This window comes from Mytilus trossulus, unplaced genomic scaffold, assembly GCF_036588685.1.
Source record: "Mytilus trossulus isolate FHL-02 unplaced genomic scaffold, PNRI_Mtr1.1.1.hap1 h1tg000343l___fragment_2___debris__unscaffolded, whole genome shotgun sequence".
In the NCBI taxonomy this organism is placed as follows: Eukaryota; Metazoa; Mollusca; class Bivalvia; order Mytilida; family Mytilidae; genus Mytilus; species Mytilus trossulus.
This window is the reverse complement of record NW_026963333.1, coordinates 102,794-125,076: the sequence shown is the minus strand read 5'-3', so window position 1 is coordinate 125,076 and position 22,283 is coordinate 102,794. Positions and strand designations below refer to the sequence as shown.

General features: G+C 32.0%; 1 protein-coding gene across 1 annotated transcript; it reads right to left on the bottom strand.

Annotated features, from left to right (window-relative positions):
- Positions 1–1,599: 1,599 nt before the first annotated feature.
- Positions 1,600–14,639, bottom strand: LOC134701834 (very low-density lipoprotein receptor-like). Its single transcript, XM_063562952.1, has 6 exons — positions 14,627–14,639; positions 13,669–13,785; positions 11,111–11,269; positions 4,393–4,509; positions 3,151–3,261; positions 1,600–1,793 (listed from the first exon to the last, which is right to left on the bottom strand). Exons 1-6 carry the CDS (start codon positions 14,637–14,639, stop codon positions 1,600–1,602), a joined length of 711 nt encoding a protein of 236 aa, XP_063419022.1.
- Between the last annotated feature and the right edge of the window lie 7,644 nt (positions 14,640–22,283).

Genomic DNA, 22,283 nt, shown 5'->3' with positions numbered 1-22,283 from the left:
GACATATATTTTTCATAAACATATGTTTTTCCTTTGAAAAAAAGCTAATCACTTAAAAAAAAATATATAACTCCTAGAGAAATACAAAACGGACAGTCCTTTTAAAAAAGGTAAAATCAAAACTTCAAACACATGTTACGACTAAAAAAAACTGTCATATGTCTGACTAGGTACAGGTATTTTCTAATGTAGAAAATGATGAATTCAACTTGTTTTTCGTATCAAAGCTTCTCACTTGTATGACAGTTGCATTGAATTCCTTTATATTCACAATACTATGGTAGAAAACAAACAGACATTTTTAAGTAAAAACTCCAATTATTCAACATTGTTATATAATCATAATCACTATAAAAAAAATCTGTTTCAAGAAAGAAACACGAAAGGCATATAGACAAAGTACATGAGAAAGATTAAAAGCGAAGAATTCAATAATGACCAAAGCACAATTACAATATGACAGGATGTATAAGTACCGAGCCACGTCAGTCATACTTGCATAATAAATAATGTACCACAAAAGAAAGGTTAAAAACATGAAAGGACACACACATAAGTTATAAGAATACCAAGATTCTATACTTAAAGACCATAATGTATATTTTGTGGATTGAAACGGAACATTTATCAACGATGTCTTGATATCTTTCCATAAATATTTTTTGGGAAAAGGACAAAACGTTAGTTGACATACCCTTGGCTCATCAACGTTATGCTCAGACACTGTAGACGTTTTACACAGTATGAGTAGCAGCTACAAACTCTTGCATACCGAATGAGATTTTCAATTATCAAGAATGTTTTTTTTAAGTTGTTGGAATTCTTATGTGGTTTACAACAATACGCCAGTAAACAGTCTCGCAGTATTTTGAGCACCCTCTCTAACAGCGGACATAAGTTCTGTAATCCAAGTTACTGAAAGCAAAACCAAGCATACATTTTGACTTGCCTCATTAGCTATATAGGTAGAATCAAAATGTATTGAATTCAGATGAATTTATCGGGAAGATTTAACTTCATTTATGTTCTGTGAATTCAAATTTTCTATTTTATTTCTATCTTTAGTAACCGTAGTACTAGTTTTAAGAATGAGACAACTGTTCACAAGAGACCAAATGACACAGAAATAACATCTATGGGTCATCGTACGTCCTTCAACAATGAAAAAACCCATAGCGCAAAGTCAGCTTTTAAAAGTCCCAAAATGACAATGTAAAACAGTTCAAACGAGAAAACTGACTGTTTGTTTATTGTTCATTTTAAGTCTTGGTTTAGTACTATATTGAGGTGTTAAAAGTAACTTTTAAGTATAACATGTTCTGACCAGTATAGTGTTTACATTACATAGTGGTTTAGTTAAGAACAGCTAGCTGTGTGTTTGTAATGTGTGTTTTTTTTTTATCTTTATCAAATGTTGCATCGCACAGAAATCATTTGTTACTGCGATGCAAACCAAGCTTACATTTTGACTAGCACCTCATTAGCCATATACTAGTATATAAATAAGAAGTATTCAAAATTCGGTCAAATTTATGAGTTAGACTTCAAGTACAATTCTTTTTTTCGACCCATCAAAACAGTCTCCATTGCCATCAAATCTCAATTTGGCACTAATGCACTGCTCTTTAGTAAACCCTTTCCATTCTGTCTCCTTACAGTTGATTTAGCTGGCACTGGTTCACAGTTTTCCTCATCGCTGTAATCAGAGCAATCAAAGTCCCCATCGCATCTCCAATCAATGTCTATGCACTTTCCATTTGTACAATTAAACTGTTCTGCATTGCATGTTGATGCTGAAATGTCAAATTAATTGTTTGGAATATTTTAGATAATTTATAGGATTCTACTTTATGCCGTCAGAATTGAACTATCGAGGTATACTCACAATCAAGTAGCAGTGTCAATCATTTATTGATTCTGAAATAGTCTGAGGATGTATTTTTAGATATTTTCATCATAGGCCAAGTTCGGATGGATATCTATAGTAGATAGGATTGACATGGTCATATATAACACCTGTTATGATTGGATATAGGTTTCCAGCCATTAGAACTCAATGAGCCCTGGGTTGTGGCAGGGTTACTAGAGATCGAATCGATATTCCGGATGTTATGACGTCGATCCAATCAAATTTGAATGTAAACATATTCAGAGTAGGGGCCTTGTATTTCCGGTAATCTAGAGTCCTTACTCTTCAAAATTATTTACCGTTTATATGGAACTAGAGACAGTACTCGAGTTCCATATGATTTTGGCCATAATCATTCATATAGTGTATCAATATCAAAATAATTATTTTCTATCTATTTTTCTAAATTTTTCCTCACCATCAACATAAAGATCACAGACATCTTATAATTTTATAGGCCATAGTTGGTTATTTAAAAAAATATAGCCTCCAAAAATCTTTGGCCATTCTATCAGTTTAACCATGATATTGAATTTTCAAAGTCTTACAGGATTGTAAGTCTCTTTATTGTAACACCTTGTATTTTGATAACCTTACTATAGTTTTCATATAAGTTGTTCAAAGTATTGAACTAGCTGAACAGTTTTGTTTTATGAACAAATACTAATTTGGTCAGAAGTTTGAATGAAGTACAAAGGTGGGGAGCGACAATAACAGTCAAATCACAGATATAAAATAATAGTGTGTAAATGTGTTTCAATTTATTGTTTAAGCGAACACTGTTCACTTATACCGTAGATAGTATTCGTTACTTCCACAAAGGGACTTATGATTAGCTAAAGACATAATTGAGTGATGTTTTAACACTACCATTAGGGTACTGTTCTTTATAAATGCAATCTTCTTACATATGTCACCATGTACATATGTTTTAAACGATAATCTAATATAAAGACATATTGCGACAGAAACTGACTAACTAAGAAAGCAGTTATCATAGATATGTCGTTGAATGGAAACTATGTTGATATGATATAGGGTCGAGTAATATCGACTAAGTAATGCATTTATATAAAATTTGTACTGAACTATAATCCTGGTACCTTTGATAACTAATTATATAAAAGATAGGTTGTTTGGTTAATTAGAGTTTTACTCAGGATTCTACTAAGAATTTTTTAATTCTTGAGGATTTTTTTGACTTAAAATGATTCATCCATATATGCGGTTGTTTTACTAACCACATATTTCATCTTCACCCTCCATACAGTCCTTCGTTCCATCACACCGCCAACCTTTAGTAATACAGATCCCATTGTTGCATCTAAATTCGTCTTGCCTGCATAAAGTTTCTAAAATATAGATTATTGTTTTTTGTCAAAATTGCCATTTTCTGTAAATAGCTATCATATAATCTTTTGATTTTTTAATGGCGCCATTTTGAATTTAAATGTCTTTCTGGTATATATTTCCTCTTTCTGTTACCTTTTGTGCTTTTATTCAGTTCTTTATGAAAAGTTTTATTGTCTAGACATATTTAACGAAACTTAAAAATACCTAACTACGAGGAATATTCAGAACAGAGAGTCACATATAAAATGGCAAAATCAAAATCTTCAACATCAAACGAATAGGAAACAAATGCACATTCCGGACTTGATACGGGCTTTTTCTGATATAAAATATTATGAATCAAAACTGGTTTTATAGCTAACTTAACCTTTCTCTTGTAATACAGTTCCATTATATTTACAACTATGACCGAACACAACAAACATACATGTTATATGTTAAAATGTTAAAATAGGGGACAAAAGTCAACATTTTTGTTAATTTTCTTTGGTTACATCTTCTGACATCAGACTCAAACTTCTCTTGAACTGAATTTTCATGTGTGTATTGTTATTCTTTTACTTTTCTACATTGGCTAGAGGTATAAGGGGGGGGGGGTGTTGAGATCTCACAAACATGTTTAACCCCGCCGCATTTTCCCGCCTGTCCCAAGTCAGGAGCCTATGGCCTTTGTTAGTCTTGTATTATTTTAATTTTAGTTTCTTGTGTACAATTTGGAAATTAGTATGGCGTTCATTATCACTAAACTAGTATACATTTTTAAAGGGGCTAGATCAAGGACGCCTCCGGGTGCGGGAATTTCTCGCTACATTGAAGACGTGGTGGTGACCTTCTGATGTTGTTGTTTTTTTCTATGGCCGGATTGTTGTCTATTTAACACATTTCCCATTTCCATTCTTTTTATTGTGTAATAATCATAATCACTACAAAAACAAACAAATGTATAACAAAGGAACAAAAAAGGGCATATGTAAAAAGCACATTATTAAAAATAGAAGACAAAATACAAAAAAAATGTATCCTAGCACTATTACACCATGATGGGATGTACAAGTATCGAGCCACGTCAAATGGGTATACTACTTTCATGAATTTTAATATTTGCAGTCCATCGAGGATTCGGAACTTACCATTGCACTCTAGTTCATCCGTGCCGTCATAACAATCCTTTTGTCCGTCGCATTTCCATTTTGTTATAATACACTGGCCTGAGTCACATTTGAATTGATCGGAAGAACAGGTTTTCGCTAAAACATATCAAAAATATTTTAACAGAATTCAAAAGCTCAAACACATAAAACAATAAGAAAACACCTTCGTACAAGCATTTCGTTCTCTAAAAAATTGTGGATTAAATCTGGTTTAATAGCTAGACAAACCTATGATTCGTGAGCATGAAATTCATCATAGTTCATAACAAACAATTAGTGAACAAAACATTGAGACACCATAGGTATGAGTGTCAAAATTAATGGTTCGTCGGTATTCTGACAAAAGTATATTGTATAAGAACTATGATGGAATTAAAAGACAGATAAATGTCAAATTGAGTTTAGCTGTATTCGTTTATTCGACGTTTTATCCAAATGCTCTTGCATTCGAGATTTGTATCTACTGTATGTCAGATTAAACCAATAATAGAGAGGTAGCAATTTAGAAGCCATCTCCAACAAGTCGGAATTCCACGCCTCTGTGTATAAGATTGTTAACTCCTTTTGAATGATAAAAACTGAATAACAGTATGTGTTCGTATACAAATATACATGTTCAATACAGAAGACTGGCTTTATCTCAATGTTTGCTGGATAATAACCTATTTGACGAAATATAAAAACTGAATAACAGTATGTGTTCGTGTATGATTATACATGACTAGATAGACAAATATAGTGTTGCATATCAAAAATATTCAGATACATGTATGATGGGTACATACTTCAATTTAAAACAGACATTTTACTTTAAGATAACGTAGATTTAGCTTTATAAGCTGATTAGAAATGTAGATATATACAAATAAAGGCAACAGCAGTTTACCGATGTTCAAATCAAGTAAATAGAATAGGAAGAAACAAATCATAAATCATCAGAAGTTTGCTGATTATGCTTATGGACTCACTACCTTTTCATGTTTAGAATTCATGTTGACTATAGTGGTTCTTACATTCATATTATTAAAAAAAAAGCACAAAAGACAAGACAAATCACCATAACCACAGTCACTATCTCCATCACATATCCAATTAATTGATATACATCTGCCAGTCTTCTCACATTTAAATATGTTGGTTGCGGAACAGTTAGCTATAGTATCTGAAAATGTAATTTCTACTATGTGACTATATCATTTGGTTTATGGTTGATAGTTGTCTCATTTGCAATTGTACTACATCTTCTTTTTCATAGCTAAGTGAAAAGTTTTGTGATATTGTTAGATCAATAAATGTCTTACCCGGAAATATTCTCTTAGATCTATCGGCATGTTTAACACCAGCTGCAAATAAAATATCCGATAGTAGGAGTATACAGATAGTCACAGCTACCACTAAAACTATTTTGAAAATGACAATATTTCTTGATAAATTGTGTATAAAATAATTATATAATTATATTGTTGAAATGATATTTGTCACTAATAACACTAAATTCAAAACATTATCCAGTAATTACTCTAAAAGTTAGAAATGTCAAAAATTTGACAAATAAGTTTGAATTATTGAACTGGATATAATCCTTTGCAACACTCTAATAAGGCATACTTATTTTAATATATAAAACAACTCATCATAGATACCAGGAATAAATTTAGTATATACGCCAGACGCGTTTCGTCTACAAAAGACTCATCAGTGACGCCCGAATCCAAAAAAGTTAAAAAGGCCAAATAAAGTACGAAGTTGAAGAGCATTGAGAATCAAAATTCCTTAACGTGTTGCCAAATACAGCTAAGGTAATCTATGTCTATGTAGAAAAGCCTTAGTATATTGAATGGAAAAAGATATCAAAATATAGTTTGAACACCAGATATACTGCCTTGATCCCATTATATATACTTACCCACATTTGAATGTTCTTTGGAATTTTGCATCAGTGTCCATATAAAAACACTTTATTGGTGGGCACATGCGATGCTTCACTGACATTTATTTCTCTTACGCTACATCGATGGCTTAAAAGTTTCTGTGACAAATCTTAGGGTTGTTTGAAGAAGATGTTGATAATAAAATACTCTTTGAGTACATTAAATTTCCATTCTTTTTGTGCAATCATAAAAAAAATTGAGCTCTTCACTCCGTACAAAAGTAAGTTGTTCAAAACTTTCACAGAAATCAAATGAATTATTCTATAAAGTTGTTTGATAAAAAATTATGTCGAAATCAAATAAAAAATTACGTTAATCAAACAACAATCAAACAGAAAGTTATAAAGTTTTTAAGCAAGGGGTGACACGTGCTTCAGAAAAGACATCCTGACTAATACAGTTTAAAAAAATTATATGGTTAAAAGGCGTCCGTCACATGTCACATAAAGGATTTTTTAACCACTTTGCGACGCACGTGTTCGAAGCAGACTTTTGACTTATCCTCTCCTTCTTTAATAAATGATAGTGCAGGAAAGAAAACTGCTGGTATTACGAAAAGTGTTAAAGTGCAAGAAAAATCTCCAATTTAATACTTTATGCCTTGACTTTGATATAGATAATTGATTTGAGAGAGTACTAAGTACTTTAAAGTCGTTTGAGTGACACGACGTGTTTCAATAAAATCAAGCATAGTTTTACGTCTCTTCTAGAAAAGAAATTTATGCAAAACGTTGTGAACAACCCCTAGAATGACAATAACCTTTTAATGAAATGACTACACCTTAAATGAGGGATCAATTTCAAGTGATAAAAGCTTTTCTTTTTTTTTTGTAAAAACTATGTCTTAGTGCAAATATTTTTCTTTGAAAAAACTATCCAAAAGAACTGTACACATTTCTTGTATTATAAGGTCAAAACATGTCCAAGAATTTAGTTATATTCCGGGACTTATGTCTTCTTTGTTATTAAGTAATTGGTCCCCTCTTTTAGAAAAATATGTTAGAAATATAACGAATTTTCGCAGTTTTAAGTTTAAAAAGTTCTTCTTTTTAAAGGTAAATGTTCAGTGTTTATTTATTACAATGTAGACTCTAAGATAAGTTTGCGAGAATAATCAAGGACAACAATGAGACAGCTTTATCTTATTTAAGGAGGAGGGGATAGAAAAAAAGGAAAATTTATAAACAAAAAATATAAAATGTTAAATGGTACTTTGGGGAAAAAAATAAAGTACAGAAAAACATATTGTTTTGGCGATAGAGGTTGCGAAAAAATAATTGACCCAGGGGAAACCTTGAAAACTGGAAGTTCAGAAACTAAAATCATTAAGATGTGTGATTTTTTTTTTTGACAACACATTTTTGTTTCTTTAAAAGGATATTTAACTGCCGCCTCTATACGGTTTAATATCTTAATTAATACGATATTCCTGAGTTTGCATTGTATTTCATTGAGGGTTGCAATAAAGGTATTAATTGAAGAATTTTGACTGGTAAAATTTTTGTTACGGTATTTGTTAATAATGTGATGTTTGCTTTAGATTAGACTTCTCATATTCCAGCATAAAGGGATTTGTCTTGTAATTTTTTTATAAACCATATGTTTGTCCCTTCAGCGAGTTTTAAAAAGAGGAGGATTGAGATCTTTGTTTCTAAAGCACATACAAAGAAATTTGTTTCACATTTGTTTGTTTTTATTCTGATTGAGATTGTGACACGGCGTGATTGCTGTATCCCTATTTTTACAATTTCACCTTTATGGTTTTTTTGGTTCACGCACCGTTATAGACATAATGGAATTTGATGCGACTGTCATACATTTGATAGATATAGCGCTATAAAACTAGGATCAATCCATCGTGTTATACATTTTAAAATGCCTGTACCAATTCAGTAATATTACAGTTTGTGTCCATTCGTTTGATATAGTTTATCATTTGATTTTGCCATTTGACTTTTCGTTTTGAAATTTCCTCGGAGTTCATTTTTTTGGTGTTTGACTTTTTGATATTTTCCAACCGACAACATACATATATTGTATGTGTTATTACCTCTTTAACTGATAAGCAAACCATAACTGATAGTAGATAGGATACAACAAGGTTGGTCAGCCAATACATATAGCAATCAACGGAATGTCGTTTTTCTTGTAAATAACAAACTATTTGTTACAGTGCTGATGACTCGAAAATTTTCTTTTTGTAATTCGTCATGTGTTATCCAATTTTTTTTCTTTTTATATTTTTTGGTACACGGATTATTAGAGCGTTTGTACAATAAGTACATTTACAAGTAAAAAGTTCCTTAGTTACAAAATGATAGGTTTAACTTGGGTGAAATTACCAAAAAAACAGAAGTCCCTCATTTAAATACATACAATAACAACGTATTCAGTATAGCAATTTTAGATTCCAGCTTTTATTCAAATAAATGGTTTCATAATTCTCCTTTTAAACATAATCCTTGTTCCGATATATTTATAGGTCTTATTAATGAAGAAGATAGAAGACTGTTGAGCAAACCAATAATTACAAAAAGAGCCTGATACGCCTGATTTAGAAAAGATAATTGTTTTGAAATTTGGAGATTCTTATAATCTTAATAAATTGAGAATACTAGATCGATTTCTGTTAGGCTTTTCTGTTTTTTTGTATTATAGAAATAGAGCAAAGCTCAAGATATATAGTATTGCATTCAGGAACAGTCATAAAAAAAAAAATTGTAATTAGAAAAGTGATCCTGATTTGTACAGAAGAGGTAATTTTGTTGTTACAGCTTCTATAGGTATATATTTATAGGTATATCAATTCACCTAAGTTGAAATTAGATTCAGATAATTATATTTTTAGGGTGCGTTCTTTCGTGGATTCAAAGACGTTTGAAAATTATGCAGTTAGATCTCCCACGCGACATAACAGAAAACGGGAGCGATGAGAGAATGGTTTTTAATTAGATTGTCAAATATTTACCTGAATCTCATGATAGTTGGTCTTCTGATAAAGCCAAAGATTTTTACAATAAAGACACTTTAATCTCAGAATGTCGTCTCTTTGAATCTACGCATATATTTTTCACTAACATGTTTTCTTTGTTTCATATGATAAAAAAAACCAAATACTACAAATATCAAACTCCTAGGCAAATACAAAACGGAAGTTCCTTTACAAAATGGCAAAATCAATACTTCAACCAGATAACAAAAATAAAAAAAAACTGCCATATACCTGACTTGGTACAGTCATTTCCAAATGTACAAAATGATGAATTTAACTAGGTTTTTAGGTATCAAAACCTCTCACTTGTATGACAGTCGCATTGAATTATATCATATTTACAACGTTGTGAGATTACAACCAAAGAGACATTTCAAGTGAAAACGCCGACAATTTAAATAAAACAGTCAGCATGATAATATAATCTTAATCAGAATAAAAAAAAACCAAATAGCTGTTTCAAGAAAGAATACAAAAAGACATAAAGACACATAAATAAAGTACATGAGAAACAGGAATGTGTCCATAGTACGCGGATGCCCGACTCGCATTTTCATTTTTTGTGTTTAGTGGACCGCAAAATTTGGGTAAACACTCTAATTTGGCATCATAATTAGCAAAAATCATATAACAGGGAACATGTATACCGAAATTTTATATTTCATATCCATCATGTATCATGTGTATTTTTTTGTAAAGTTTTAAAGTTGATACACAAGGCTTTGGTATCTTCTAATGAATATTTTTGGGAAAAGGACAAGACGTGTTTTGTTATGCTCAGTCATTGAATACGTTTTATCAAACAGCTGCAAGCTCTTGAATATCGATTCAAAATTGAAATTGAAATCAAGAATTTCTTAAGAGTTTTTAGAATCCAATATGGTTTATACCACTACGCCAGAAAACAGTTTGCAGCATATTTTTTTTAGGGCGGACCTTCCTTAACTGCAAACCAATTAATGAGAATAATACGAGCTAACATTGTGAATTGCTTCTCAGTAGCCATTTAGATAGATTCAAAATATTTTAAATCAGGACGAATTTATGAGGAAGAATTTAACTCTATTTATCTTCTATGGAACTTAAATTTGCCTTTTTTTATTTCTATCTTTAGCTACTGTAGAACTAGTTTTTAGAATGAGGCAACTGTCCATAAGAAACCGAATGACACAGAAATTAACATACTTTAACCTATAATGGTTTACTTTTTGAATTATTACTTGGATGGAGAGGTGTCTCAATGGCACTCACACCACATCTTCCTATATCTATATGTATGTCATCGTACGTTCTTCTACAATGAACATGTACAAATCCATACCGCAAAGTCAGCTTTAAAAAGCCCCCAAATGACAATTTTAAACAATTCAAACGAGAAAACTGACTGTCCAGTTTGTTTATTGTTAATTTTAAGTCTTGGTTTAGTACTATATTGAAACGTTAACAGTAACTTTTAAGTATAACACGTTCTGCACAGTATATTATTTACATTACATAGTGGTTTAGTTTAGATGTGTGTTTGTAATGTGTTTTTTTTTTTATCCTTATCAAAGGTTGCATCGCACAGAAATCATAAGTTACTGCGGTGTAAACCAAGCCTACATTTTGAATAGCAACTCATTAGCCATGTACTAGTTCATAAATAAGAAATATTCAAAATTCGGTCAAATTTATGAGTTAGAATTCAAGTACAATTCTGTTCTTAGACCCATCAGAACAGTCTCCATTGCCATCAAATCTCAATTTGGCTCGGATACACTGCTCTTTAGTAAACCCTTTCCATTCTGTCTCCTTACAGTAGATTTAGCTGGCACTGGTTCACACCTTTCTTCATCGCTGTAATCAGAGCAATCATAGTCCCCATCGCATCGCCAATCAATATCTATACACTTTCCATTTGTACAATTAAACTGTTCTGCATTGCATGTTGATGCTGAAGTGTAAAAATTATTTTTTGGAATATTTTCGATAATTTGAAGGGTTCTACTTTCTGCGATCAGAATTTTACTAATGAGGTATACTCACAATCAAGTAGCTGTGTCAATCATTAATTGATTCTGAAATAGTCTGAGGGTGCATTTTTAGATATTTTCATCATAATCATTCGTTTTATCTTACCGTTACCACCAAGGTTTTGCCGATCCAGTGACTATTGTACCAGAAATCTCGACATAGGGAAAGTGATCCGGCGGCGGTGTAAGCTAACTGCATAAAAGTCTTATATTTAAGAAGTTTAAAGACCTTGATTCTTCATAACTTGTATATATACACATTGAAAAAGCTTTGCAACACCTTGATTTTTTAAAACTTGAAAAATAAATCTCTTATTTTGGATAGAATATGATAAAATATTTGTAAAATTATATTGAGACGTAGTTATTGATAACATTGGCTTTAAAACGAACAAAAGGGTATGAAAAAAAAGTTTTATCTAAACTAAATTTTTATAACAAAATGAAGTGTTTTTTGTACAAAAAAATGCATTTTACAAGTTTTACTGTAGTCGAAGTTTACAATGTCAGACATTTCAAAATCAATCTTAAGATGATTGTTCATATTATGGTTGATCGTTATACGCCAAAGAATTAGTACTTTCTGCGCAGCCTTCATTTAAACAGATAACCGCATCTTAACGTCTTCTGATTCCTGCCATAAGTCGACTAATTTGTTGCTAAGCTAGCAGCAACCATTTTTACGAAGGGTATTGTTTATTTCATGACTTGTTTGAACTGGGGTGTCCTTGCATGCACTTTTTGCCCAAAAGTGTCCAATATATGCTCGGTATGGTTCAAATTCAGGCTACAATAGGACCAAGGAAGATAAACCGAATACCATTGGAACAATAAATCTTCCTCCACGACGCTAATTTCCAACTTTGGCGAGCTCTGCACTATATTGGATACAGGCATATGTGTGTCTGTTCGTAGGCAAAGGTCCCCGAAATGGTATTATCGCACGATAACCAGTAGCGATGCGCCGAACTCGAACAGTTCTTGTTTAAAGGCTCATGTATGTTCATCATTCTCTTTTTAGGATTGTATTGTTTGCAATGGGTTTCCTTCTGACCAACCTTCATTATGCTTGATTTTCCCTAGGATATGTTATAGGGGGTCTTCTTGACCTCGGAAGGTCTTTAACCTCGTTCCTTGCTTGATTTTTTTCACAAAACGACCTATATTGGAATGGTGATGACCAACAATACGTGGAATTATCACATCGACATACCTGCTTCCCTCATGCTGAAAACCTGCCATCTTGTTGCAGTTCTGAGTTCTGGATGACCAATTACAAGGTGCCAATAACATAAATTTATAAACTTGGTTATTTTTAGTGTTGAAATCAATGAGGATAAAAACAACTGTTTAAGTGTTAACGAGTACAGTAGCTGCATGTGCAGATAAGAACTGATAGATTTGATATTTATTGATTAAACTCAGGTGATATTTAAATAATGTTTAACTATTTCTATTTCAACAAATTACATAACAAAAAAATAAAAAGTGTTTTTTTAATTTGAATTTCTATTTGGTGTTGCAATACTTTTTTCCAGGTGTATAGATGCCTTATATGTATGTCATGAAATGTCCGTCTATATATTATTTGTTCCCTACAAGTGGTTTAAAATGTTTGCTAATTCATCAAAGATATGCAGAGATTTGTTTAATACAAGTACCTAGTTTTCTAACGATTGTATTATTTATAAAGCAGAAACGTAAGGGATTGTTTTAACGAGTTAACATGTCGACAGGAAAGTTACTACTGAGCTTGTTCATATCCTCGGGGAAATAAATCTCAACTTGCGGTGGCATCGACTCAGTTGTTGTAAATAAACTCATCATAGATACCTGGACTACATTTAGTATATACGCCAAACGCGTGTTTCATCTACAAAAGCCTCATCAGTGATGCTCGAATCCAAAAAAGTTAAAAAGGCCAAATAAAGTACGAAGTTGAAGAGCATTGAGGACCAAAATTCTAAGAAGGTTTGCCAAATACAGCTATGGTAATCTATGCCTGAGGTAGAAAAGCCTAAGTATTTTCAAAAATTCAAAAATTTGTAAACAGTAAATTTATAAATATAACCATATCAATGAAAATTCATGTCAGCAAAAAAAGTGCTTAAAGTTTTGTCAAATACAGCTAAGGTAATCTATGCCTGTGGTAGAAAAGCCTTAGTATTTCCAAAAGTTTAAAAATTTGTAAACAGTAAACTTATAAATATAACCATATCAATGACAATTCATGTCAGCATGAAAAGTGCTGACTACTAGGCTTGTGATACCCTCGGGGAAATAAATTTCAATCACTGCTGTCGGATGATTCGGAACTTACCATTGCAGTCACTTTCATCCGTGCCGTCATTACAATCTCTCTGTCCGTCACATTTCCATTTCATAAGAATACACTGGCCTGAGTAACATTTGAATTGGTCAGAAGAACAGGTTTTCTCTGAAACAAATCAACAATATTTTATATACATTATCTTCATATCTTGACTTACATCTAAAAATTGACAATGAGGATGGGTTGATAACAAAACTTTACGACAAACAAGATGATTTAAGCTTTCAATTTGTGAACTTGTCATTTCTAAATAGCAACATTCCAGCAGCAACATTCCAGCAGCACCTGCATACGGGGTATATATCTCCCAATTGAAACGATATTCCCGTGCTTGCATTTCCTGTCATGATTATAGAGGGTTGCTGCTCACAAGGAAGCTATTAAACCAAGACTTCTAAATGCTGAGGTTGAAATCATTCCTTCGTACATTTTATGGACGCCATCACGAGTTGGTTGACCGTTATGGAAAAACCGTTTCACAAATGATATCGAATTTGTTCCTTGCGTCGTAACTACAATCCCCTTCCCTTTTATCAACGTGACCTACCGAAATAGATTATTTACCGGATTTGTTATCACATAAGCAACACGACGGAGGCAACATGTGGAGCGGGATCTGCTTACCCTTTCGGAGCACCTGCGATCACCCCAGTTTTTGGTGGGGTTCGTGTTGTTTATTCTTTAGTTTTCTATGTTGTGTCATGTGTACTATTATTTGTCTGTTTGTCTTTATAATTTTGAGCCATGGCGTTGTCAGTTTGTTTTAAATTTATGAGTTTGACTGTCCCTTTGGTATCTTTCGTCCCTCTCCCATAGTATTGTGTTTCTTTGTCCAATAGGTTCACCGATATATTTGTCTTGAAGTCTTGTAATGTTGTGTTGTCACTTTAATGTTATATTTAACATTGCCATACAAGCGGGAAGTTTGGCATGCAATAAAACTCACTCGCACAGGACATCTTTAAAAAATATCCTGTACCAAGTCAGGAATATGACCATTGTTATATTATAAAATTAAGAATGGAAATGTGGAATGTATCAAACAGACAACAAACCGACCATAGTTATAGTTCGTTTCTGTGTGTGTTACATTTTAACGTTGTGTTTCTGTTGTGTCGTTTGTTTCCTCTCATATTTGAGTTTGAATTCACATTACTATAAGACGTGTCACAGTTCTTTTGTATCCCAAATTTATGTATTTGGTTTTAATGTTATATTAATTTTGTTATTCTCTTTGGATTTTGTCTAATGCTTAGTTCGTTTCTGTGTGTGTTACATTTTATTGTTGTGTTGTTGTTCTCCTCGAATATTTAATGCGTTTCCCTCCGTTTTAGAATGTTACCCGGATTTTGTTTTTTTTATATCGATAATTGATCAATATGAGCGTTTTTGACAATACAATGCACAAATATCGCGTTATTTTTTACCAAAACCATCTGAAAAGTGACGTTTTTTGGCATATTTGATAGATTTTCATATATCAGCTTGAATCAGTGCGTTTTTAATGACTAAATGAGTTAAATTATTTCACATAAAAAAATCGAATCAATTCAAATAAAGGCAACAGTAGTATACCGCTGTTCAAATCTCATAAATCCATGGACAAAAAAACCAAAATCGGGGTAACAAACTAAAACCGAGGGAAACGCATTAAATATAAGAGGAGAACAACGACACAACACCGAAACGCAACACACACAGAAACGGACCAAGCACCAGACAAAACACCACGAGAATAACAAATACAACATGAAAACCAAACGCATGAATCTGGGACAGACAAGCATCGTGCCACGTCTTATCTCAATATCTTTAAAATAAGAGAAAACACAAACGACTCAACGTTAAAATGCAACACACAGAGAAACGAACAATAATATAACAATGGCCATCTTCCTGACTTGGTACAGGACACTTTTAAAGGGGAATAAAAGTGGTGGGTTGAACCTGGTTAGTGGCATGCCAAACCTTGCACTTTAATGGCAAAATTAAATATAACATTGAAATGACAACATAATATTACAGGACTACAATACAAATAAATAGGAGAACATATTAAACAAAGAAAAACATGATTACTAGATAACAAAAAGCATCAGGTTTAAATTCAATACGCCAAAAACGCGCCTTGTCCACACAAGACTCACCAGTGACGCCCAGATATAAAAGATCGAAAGTGAAAAAAGTACAAAGTTGTACAGCACTGAAGATCAAAAGTTGAAAAGGTTTCGCCAAATACGGCATTGTTTTTATGCCCGGGATAAGAACATTATTATTATATAGAACATGCTATTGCAAACAGTAAATTTTCTCAAATGAATATGAAAGAGATATACATAAAGACACTTAAGTGTTTAAAAAGTGTCCAAAAACTTTCGTTAGATGAACCTGAAATTTGAGGCCAAAATCGGCCCTTACCGGACCTACTCCTTTGATTGAAATCTTTTTTTGTTTAACATTTTTGAAATAAAAGAACTGTCATGATGTTCTTATATTAAAATCAAACCTTGGGTGTTTAAATCATAGTCTGATGTTAACATTAACATAGATATTTTGTTCATGAAACTCGATCATTGAATTGGGAAGTTATAAAATCACTAATCCAAACCATACTGGCTTTCCTTTGCCATTATCCGAAATAGTTAACTAATTGGTCCGTTCTTTAAAAGTTGCTGGTTCGTCGGTATTCTGACAAACATATATTAGATAAGAAGTAAATGGGAATTAGTAGGAAAAAGACATATAACTGCCAAAAGAAGTTTTGCTGTATTCGTTTATTCGTCATTTTATCCAAATGCTATTGCATCCGAGATGTGTATCTACTGTATGTCAGAGTAAACCTATGAAAGATAGGCAGCAATTAAGAAGCCAACTCCAACATGATTTTGTATGTCAGAATTTAACGCCTTATTAAATTCGTTTGTTAACACATTTTAAATAAAATATAAAAAAAACCTGAATTACAGTATGTGTTCGTGTATGAATATGCATGTACAATACAGAAGACTGGCGTTATCTCAATGATTGCTGGATACAAAAAGATTGTGTTGAATATTTAAAATATTCAGATAAATGGTTGATGGGTAAATAAATGCATATCTCAATTTTAAACTGACGGTTTACTTTAAGATAACATAAATATAGCTTTAAAATCTGATTAGAAATATAGATATATACTACTTTTTAAGGCAACAGGAGTTTACCGATGTCCATATCAAGTAAATCGATTTGGAAGAAACAAAACAAATCATAATCCGTTGACTTTTCTTTTCTTGCCATGCAGTGTATTGTCCCTTGAATTTCATTTCCTCGTCATGCAATTCCCTACTATTTGATTTCATTATGACCTCATTTCTAATAAATTGTCTGTTCTTTATAACTGCATTTATATAATAACATTTTTTTTGTCTGTTGCACACACTGATTTGTAAGCTTTCTATACATGTAACATATACATGTTTGTTTTATGAGCTTTATGTGTCACTGTGTTTCAAAATAATTCGTGGTGCCAATTTGTTATCATTTGTTTCTTCGAAATATGTCACAAAATGTCTCAATGCGTTGATTATAAAGCGTACCTAGATATGTGCATACTATGCCTTTAATAACCATTACTTTGAATTTTTCTTATACGATGTCCGCGATATCGTCGTTCAAAACCCTTGCGGATTGAAGTTTCGGCAGAGATATTTTCCGTTGTACGTGTCGATCAGAAAGTCTAAGTAAAAGAAGATCCATCTCGTTGGTGCTAAAAAGTTCGATACGGACGATTATGATGAATAGATTAGGTGATGCATATATTTGGCAATTAATATGTATGACGAGACACTAGATAAAATTTAGAGAAGAACATCAGCCGCCGTTTAATTTACGTCTGCCTTTACAGCCATTTGACCTAAAACTTTCGTAATCAACAAGGACAATTGTACCAAGGGAAGAACTCATTGGGTGTCCTTTCATGTTCTTATATTAGGAACGCCTGAGTCTTTTAACCAATAGAAGGAGCATCACAGTCATACCATCAACATTTAACAAATGTTCTTATCGTTAACGGACCACAGTACCGTTGTTTTTGCTGTCCAATTCGGCCCGACATTTTGGAAACATGAAGACTATTGTTACTGAGTATATTAAGTGCAAATAAGATGTCAGAGTATCAAGATTGCAGATTTACTGAATGCCCTGTCAGCTACTGTAACTAATCGACATGAGGATCAAAGAATGAATTAACATGGGATAAAGAGACATGCATAATGTTTTTCCTCATATTTGTTTTTTCTCTGTTAATAGCCAGTAAAGAAATGTTTTTGTGGTTTTATAATGACGAAATCAATATTGAAATGAGCTTCGATATTATGTTAAATGAAAAATATACAGGTCATAAACATTGACTGTCAAATTGAATAACGCGTTTGTATTCTACTATTGCTGCTATTATTGCTGTTATTGCTATTGTTGTTGCTGCTGCTGTTACTGCTGCTGTTCAGTTCTTGCTGCTGTTGCAGCTTTTACTGTTTCTGCTGCATGTATCTTTTTCTGTTGCCGCTGTTATTGTTGATGCTTTTGATGTTTTACCGCTGCTGCTGTTACCATGGCTCTTGCTGCTTCTGCGTTTGCCGCGGCTGTTGGTGCTGCTGTTTCGTCTTCTGTAGCCGCTGATTTTGCTGTTGCTGTTTTTGTTGGGTTTTTTTTGTTGCTGTTGCTGGTGCTGTTTCTGTTGCTGTTGTTGTTACTGGTGTTTTTGTTGGTGTTGTTGGTGTTGTTGGTGTTGTTGGTGTTTCTGCTGTTGCTATAATCATTTGTTTGTAATGTGTCGTCGAAGAGCATGTAAATACAACCTCTTGGAGGTTTGTGTTTCCGATAAGGATGCCATAATCAAACAAACTAACAAAAGTAAAACAAAAACACCCAGTTTTATCACACAGTAAGTGTATAAAAAAATTTGATACATAGCAATAATAAATTAATTTAACAATGCGTTGGCTTCCATGTTTATAAGTTTTTCAACAATCTTTATGTATTGTCAAAGGAGTGGATCATACAAAAGTTAAAACGACTGATTTTGTTGACTTTTAAATTGATTAACAACTATACCTTGTTTTCAATTAGTTATATTCAACATGATATTTAGAGTTACACCCTCTTAATTCATTTAAATTAAGAATAAGAATAAACATTTACTGCAAAACAACATAGATACAAATAAATGTTCAAATCATTATTTATGTCAATTGATAGTTACATAAAATATAATCTTACTTGCACTAGTACTAACGCTTGCAAAAACAGGTCGTCTGTGTATTGCTTTTAAACGTGCTATATCTAATTGGAGAAAGGTACCTAAATTGAACAAACATAATATGATTATTCTAAATTATATTTCATGTAATCCTATACCGCTTTGTTACTTTTGTCTACTAACACAGATTCACTCATACAATATTTAAAGGTATACAAACTCCTCTGTTAACAAAACGGAATCTGGTTTTAAACCCTTTTTTTTAAAGTCTCCCAAATATGCAAATATTTGGTTTGTGGGTATAATAATACCTGTAGAAAACTTATTTCAATCGGGATAGCATATTTTTATTTTTATCGAATTTTGTTTATAAAGCCCGGAAATTTCTATACGTTTCAGGTAAACTCATCAATTCTTTTAAAAACAATTATTCTAAAGGAATACCAATTCTACACTATAATTGTATCTTTTAATATATTTTTTAATGGTAAGATTTGATTTGGGTGATCAGGAAATATGTGTTTTACATATTCAAATGCACATTCACGGTTCTACAATATATCCATACATGTATTTTGGCATGTCATAAGATCATTTTTTTTTTCTAACTGTTTATGTTGTCCTTACATTACATCCTTGAAAAGTACGATGTATAATGTTTTATACTTCGGTCAAAGACAAATGATTTTATACAATGTAATAAAAAAAACAATACTTCCGCTTTGCATTTTTGGTACTTGTTTCTTCTGATTCGTTTTGATTTGTTGAGTTTTGCCAATTCCAATTGATATAGTGTGTTGTACTATGACATCACTAGTTTACTGTCGAAGGTAATGAAATAGGGAGGGGCAACTGTAAACATGTTTAACCCCGAAAAATTAATTATGGGCCGGTCCCAAGTCTTGAGTCTGAAACTCAGGGTATGCCGTTTATTGCTCTTTATCATGTTGGATGACTTTTTTTTTCGTTTGAAAAGATTAACGTCTGTCACTTCAGGTTTTGTTCAATGTTAAAGGCCGTACAATGACTTTTATTAGGCAACTTCTATGTGACTATATCATTTGGTTAATGGTTATCTTATTTGTAATTGTACTACTACATCTTATTTTTTATATCCAAGTTAAAAGTTTAGGATATTGAAAGATTAAGAAATGACTTACCTGGAAAGAATCTCTTCGATCTTTCGTCATGTTTAACAACAGCTGCAAAAAAAGTATCTGAGAGTAGGGCTAAAAAGATAGTCACAGCTACCACTAAAACCATTTTGAAAATGATGATTTTTCTTGGTAAATTGGGTATAATATTTTAATATTGTTAAAATGATAATTGTCATTAATAACAGTAAATTCTAAGATTATCCAGCAGTTTCTCTAAAAGTTATCAATGTCAAAAAATTTGCAATCAAGTTTGAATTATTTACGTGATATGAGCCTAAGCTACATTCTAATAGGGCACATTTATTTTAAATATATAACTGCTTGGAATGAGATATTAACAAATCTTTTCAATACCCAAATGACTTCCTTGATCCCATGAGATCTACGTACCGACATTTTGAGTGTTCCTGTGATATTTCAAATCACAATAACAAACTAAACCATCCATTCTTTAAGGTGGATTGGGACTATTTGACTGCACATAATTTCACGCATGAATTACAATGCACACGAACAGTATGCTATAGCGTTTGTACAATTAGTACAAGTACAATGTTCCTTGTGTACAAAAAGTTAAAATTTCAACAGAACAGAAGTCTCTTCAATAAATATATACAGAGTTATAATATTTTACAATTTTCTATGCATGGGGGTCTTTGAATGACATTATATGAACAACAAATGTTATTAAAAATGGATGGCCATTGAAAGGGATACAGAAATTACCAATAACCTTATTAAAAACGTTTTGTGTGATATCATCACTGTTCCTTCTCTTTTAAAGTTCGTCAAACTAGGACGTTTATGAATAAATATTCGAACACATTTAAGGAGAAACAAAAAAAAAAGCACAGAGAGGGATTTCATATTAAATAACTTACATTTGAGACAGTTGAGAAGTTAATCAAATACGCATTGTTCAATTAATACCAATTGGACAATAACTCATACTATCTAAGATTACATATTGTTGTTTTTTATCGGTATTATACGGTTTCTGGATGTTCGGAATTTTACTAACAATCATACAAAACATACCAATAAACAAAATCCTAACCGTTAAAAGTGTCAGACCACCATTTCCCTCCAATTTAGAACGTATGTGAAAGTAGTCCTACTCTAACACAAAATAGTGCTTTTGATGTCATTGTTTACTAACACTAGCCAACAAATATGCAGAAATGAAACTTTTGGTGAAAGGGAGATATGTTTAAACTCTTTTGAGCAAACATTCACTTGTCTTTGAGATTGCAATAAGAAATTAGGATTTATGCGCTATATACATGTAGTCCACTAATTTAAGATTTCCAGAAAACCAGGAGTTAGTTTGGTAGTACCTGTATTTTCAAGATCAGAATTTCTTTGAAGTTAAACTTAAGGTAAAATATTTAGAAAGCTGTGAAAATTGGCAAAATTTGATTGAAGATAGGGATTTTCAATTGGTTGTCTGACACCTAACGCGAAATGAAACGACAATGCAAAAGGTATGTTATTCATTTCTATCATGTAAAAGGTGACCCATTAGAACAGGCTAAACAATGTTGTGGCAAAATTTTATATTGAAAGTAAAGGTGGCTAGTTAAGAAAACTAATGTACAGCTTAATAGCTTGGTGCTATCCTTATGTTTTTGATGAACATAACTTTTTTGCAAAAGGAAAACTCAATTATACCGTTCACTAAAAGTACTGATATAAATGGATTTTCGATTATATTTTGTAACAAAATAACACAATAGTTTCCAATTTATTCAATCTAAATGGACAAATGTTTGTTCTTAAAAAATATATTTAAATTATGAAAGTTAATAAAAAAAAACCATTGGTTCATTTAAGATTACAAGGAGCTTAAGCTTACAACTATTTATTTAACAGTCATTACATTGGTATGATTAACATACAATATTACATTTCTATGTCTAAATTTTAAATATCAAAACAATTAATATAGTTAGCCATTAAATTCATTTATAACTATACATTATTTAACTTTAAGTTAGTTAGTTTCAACAGGACATATAGACACATGCGCTTTAAACTTTTTAAATTAAGAATTAGAATAAAATATTTACTGCAAAACACAACACAAAGGTAATTTATAGCATTTTTCAGTTAAATAAGTATAATTATACCTTTACTTGTAATAACGGGTTGTCGGTGTATTTTTACTTTACGTTGTCTCCATGGATATGGTGAAGGCAGACCTAAAT

What these genes read in the sequence shown, in the direction of transcription:
- LOC134701834 (XM_063562952.1), bottom strand. An exon ending in GGATGAACTAGAGTGCAATG is followed by an intron (nt 3,262 to 4,392) that starts GTAAGTTCCGAA and finishes TCTATATTTTAG; the next exon opens with AAACTTTATGCAGGCAAGAC. An exon ending in GGGTGAAGATGAAATATGTG is followed by an intron (nt 1,794 to 3,150) that starts GTTAGTAAAACA and finishes TTGACATTTCAG; the next exon opens with CATCAACATGCAATGCAGAA.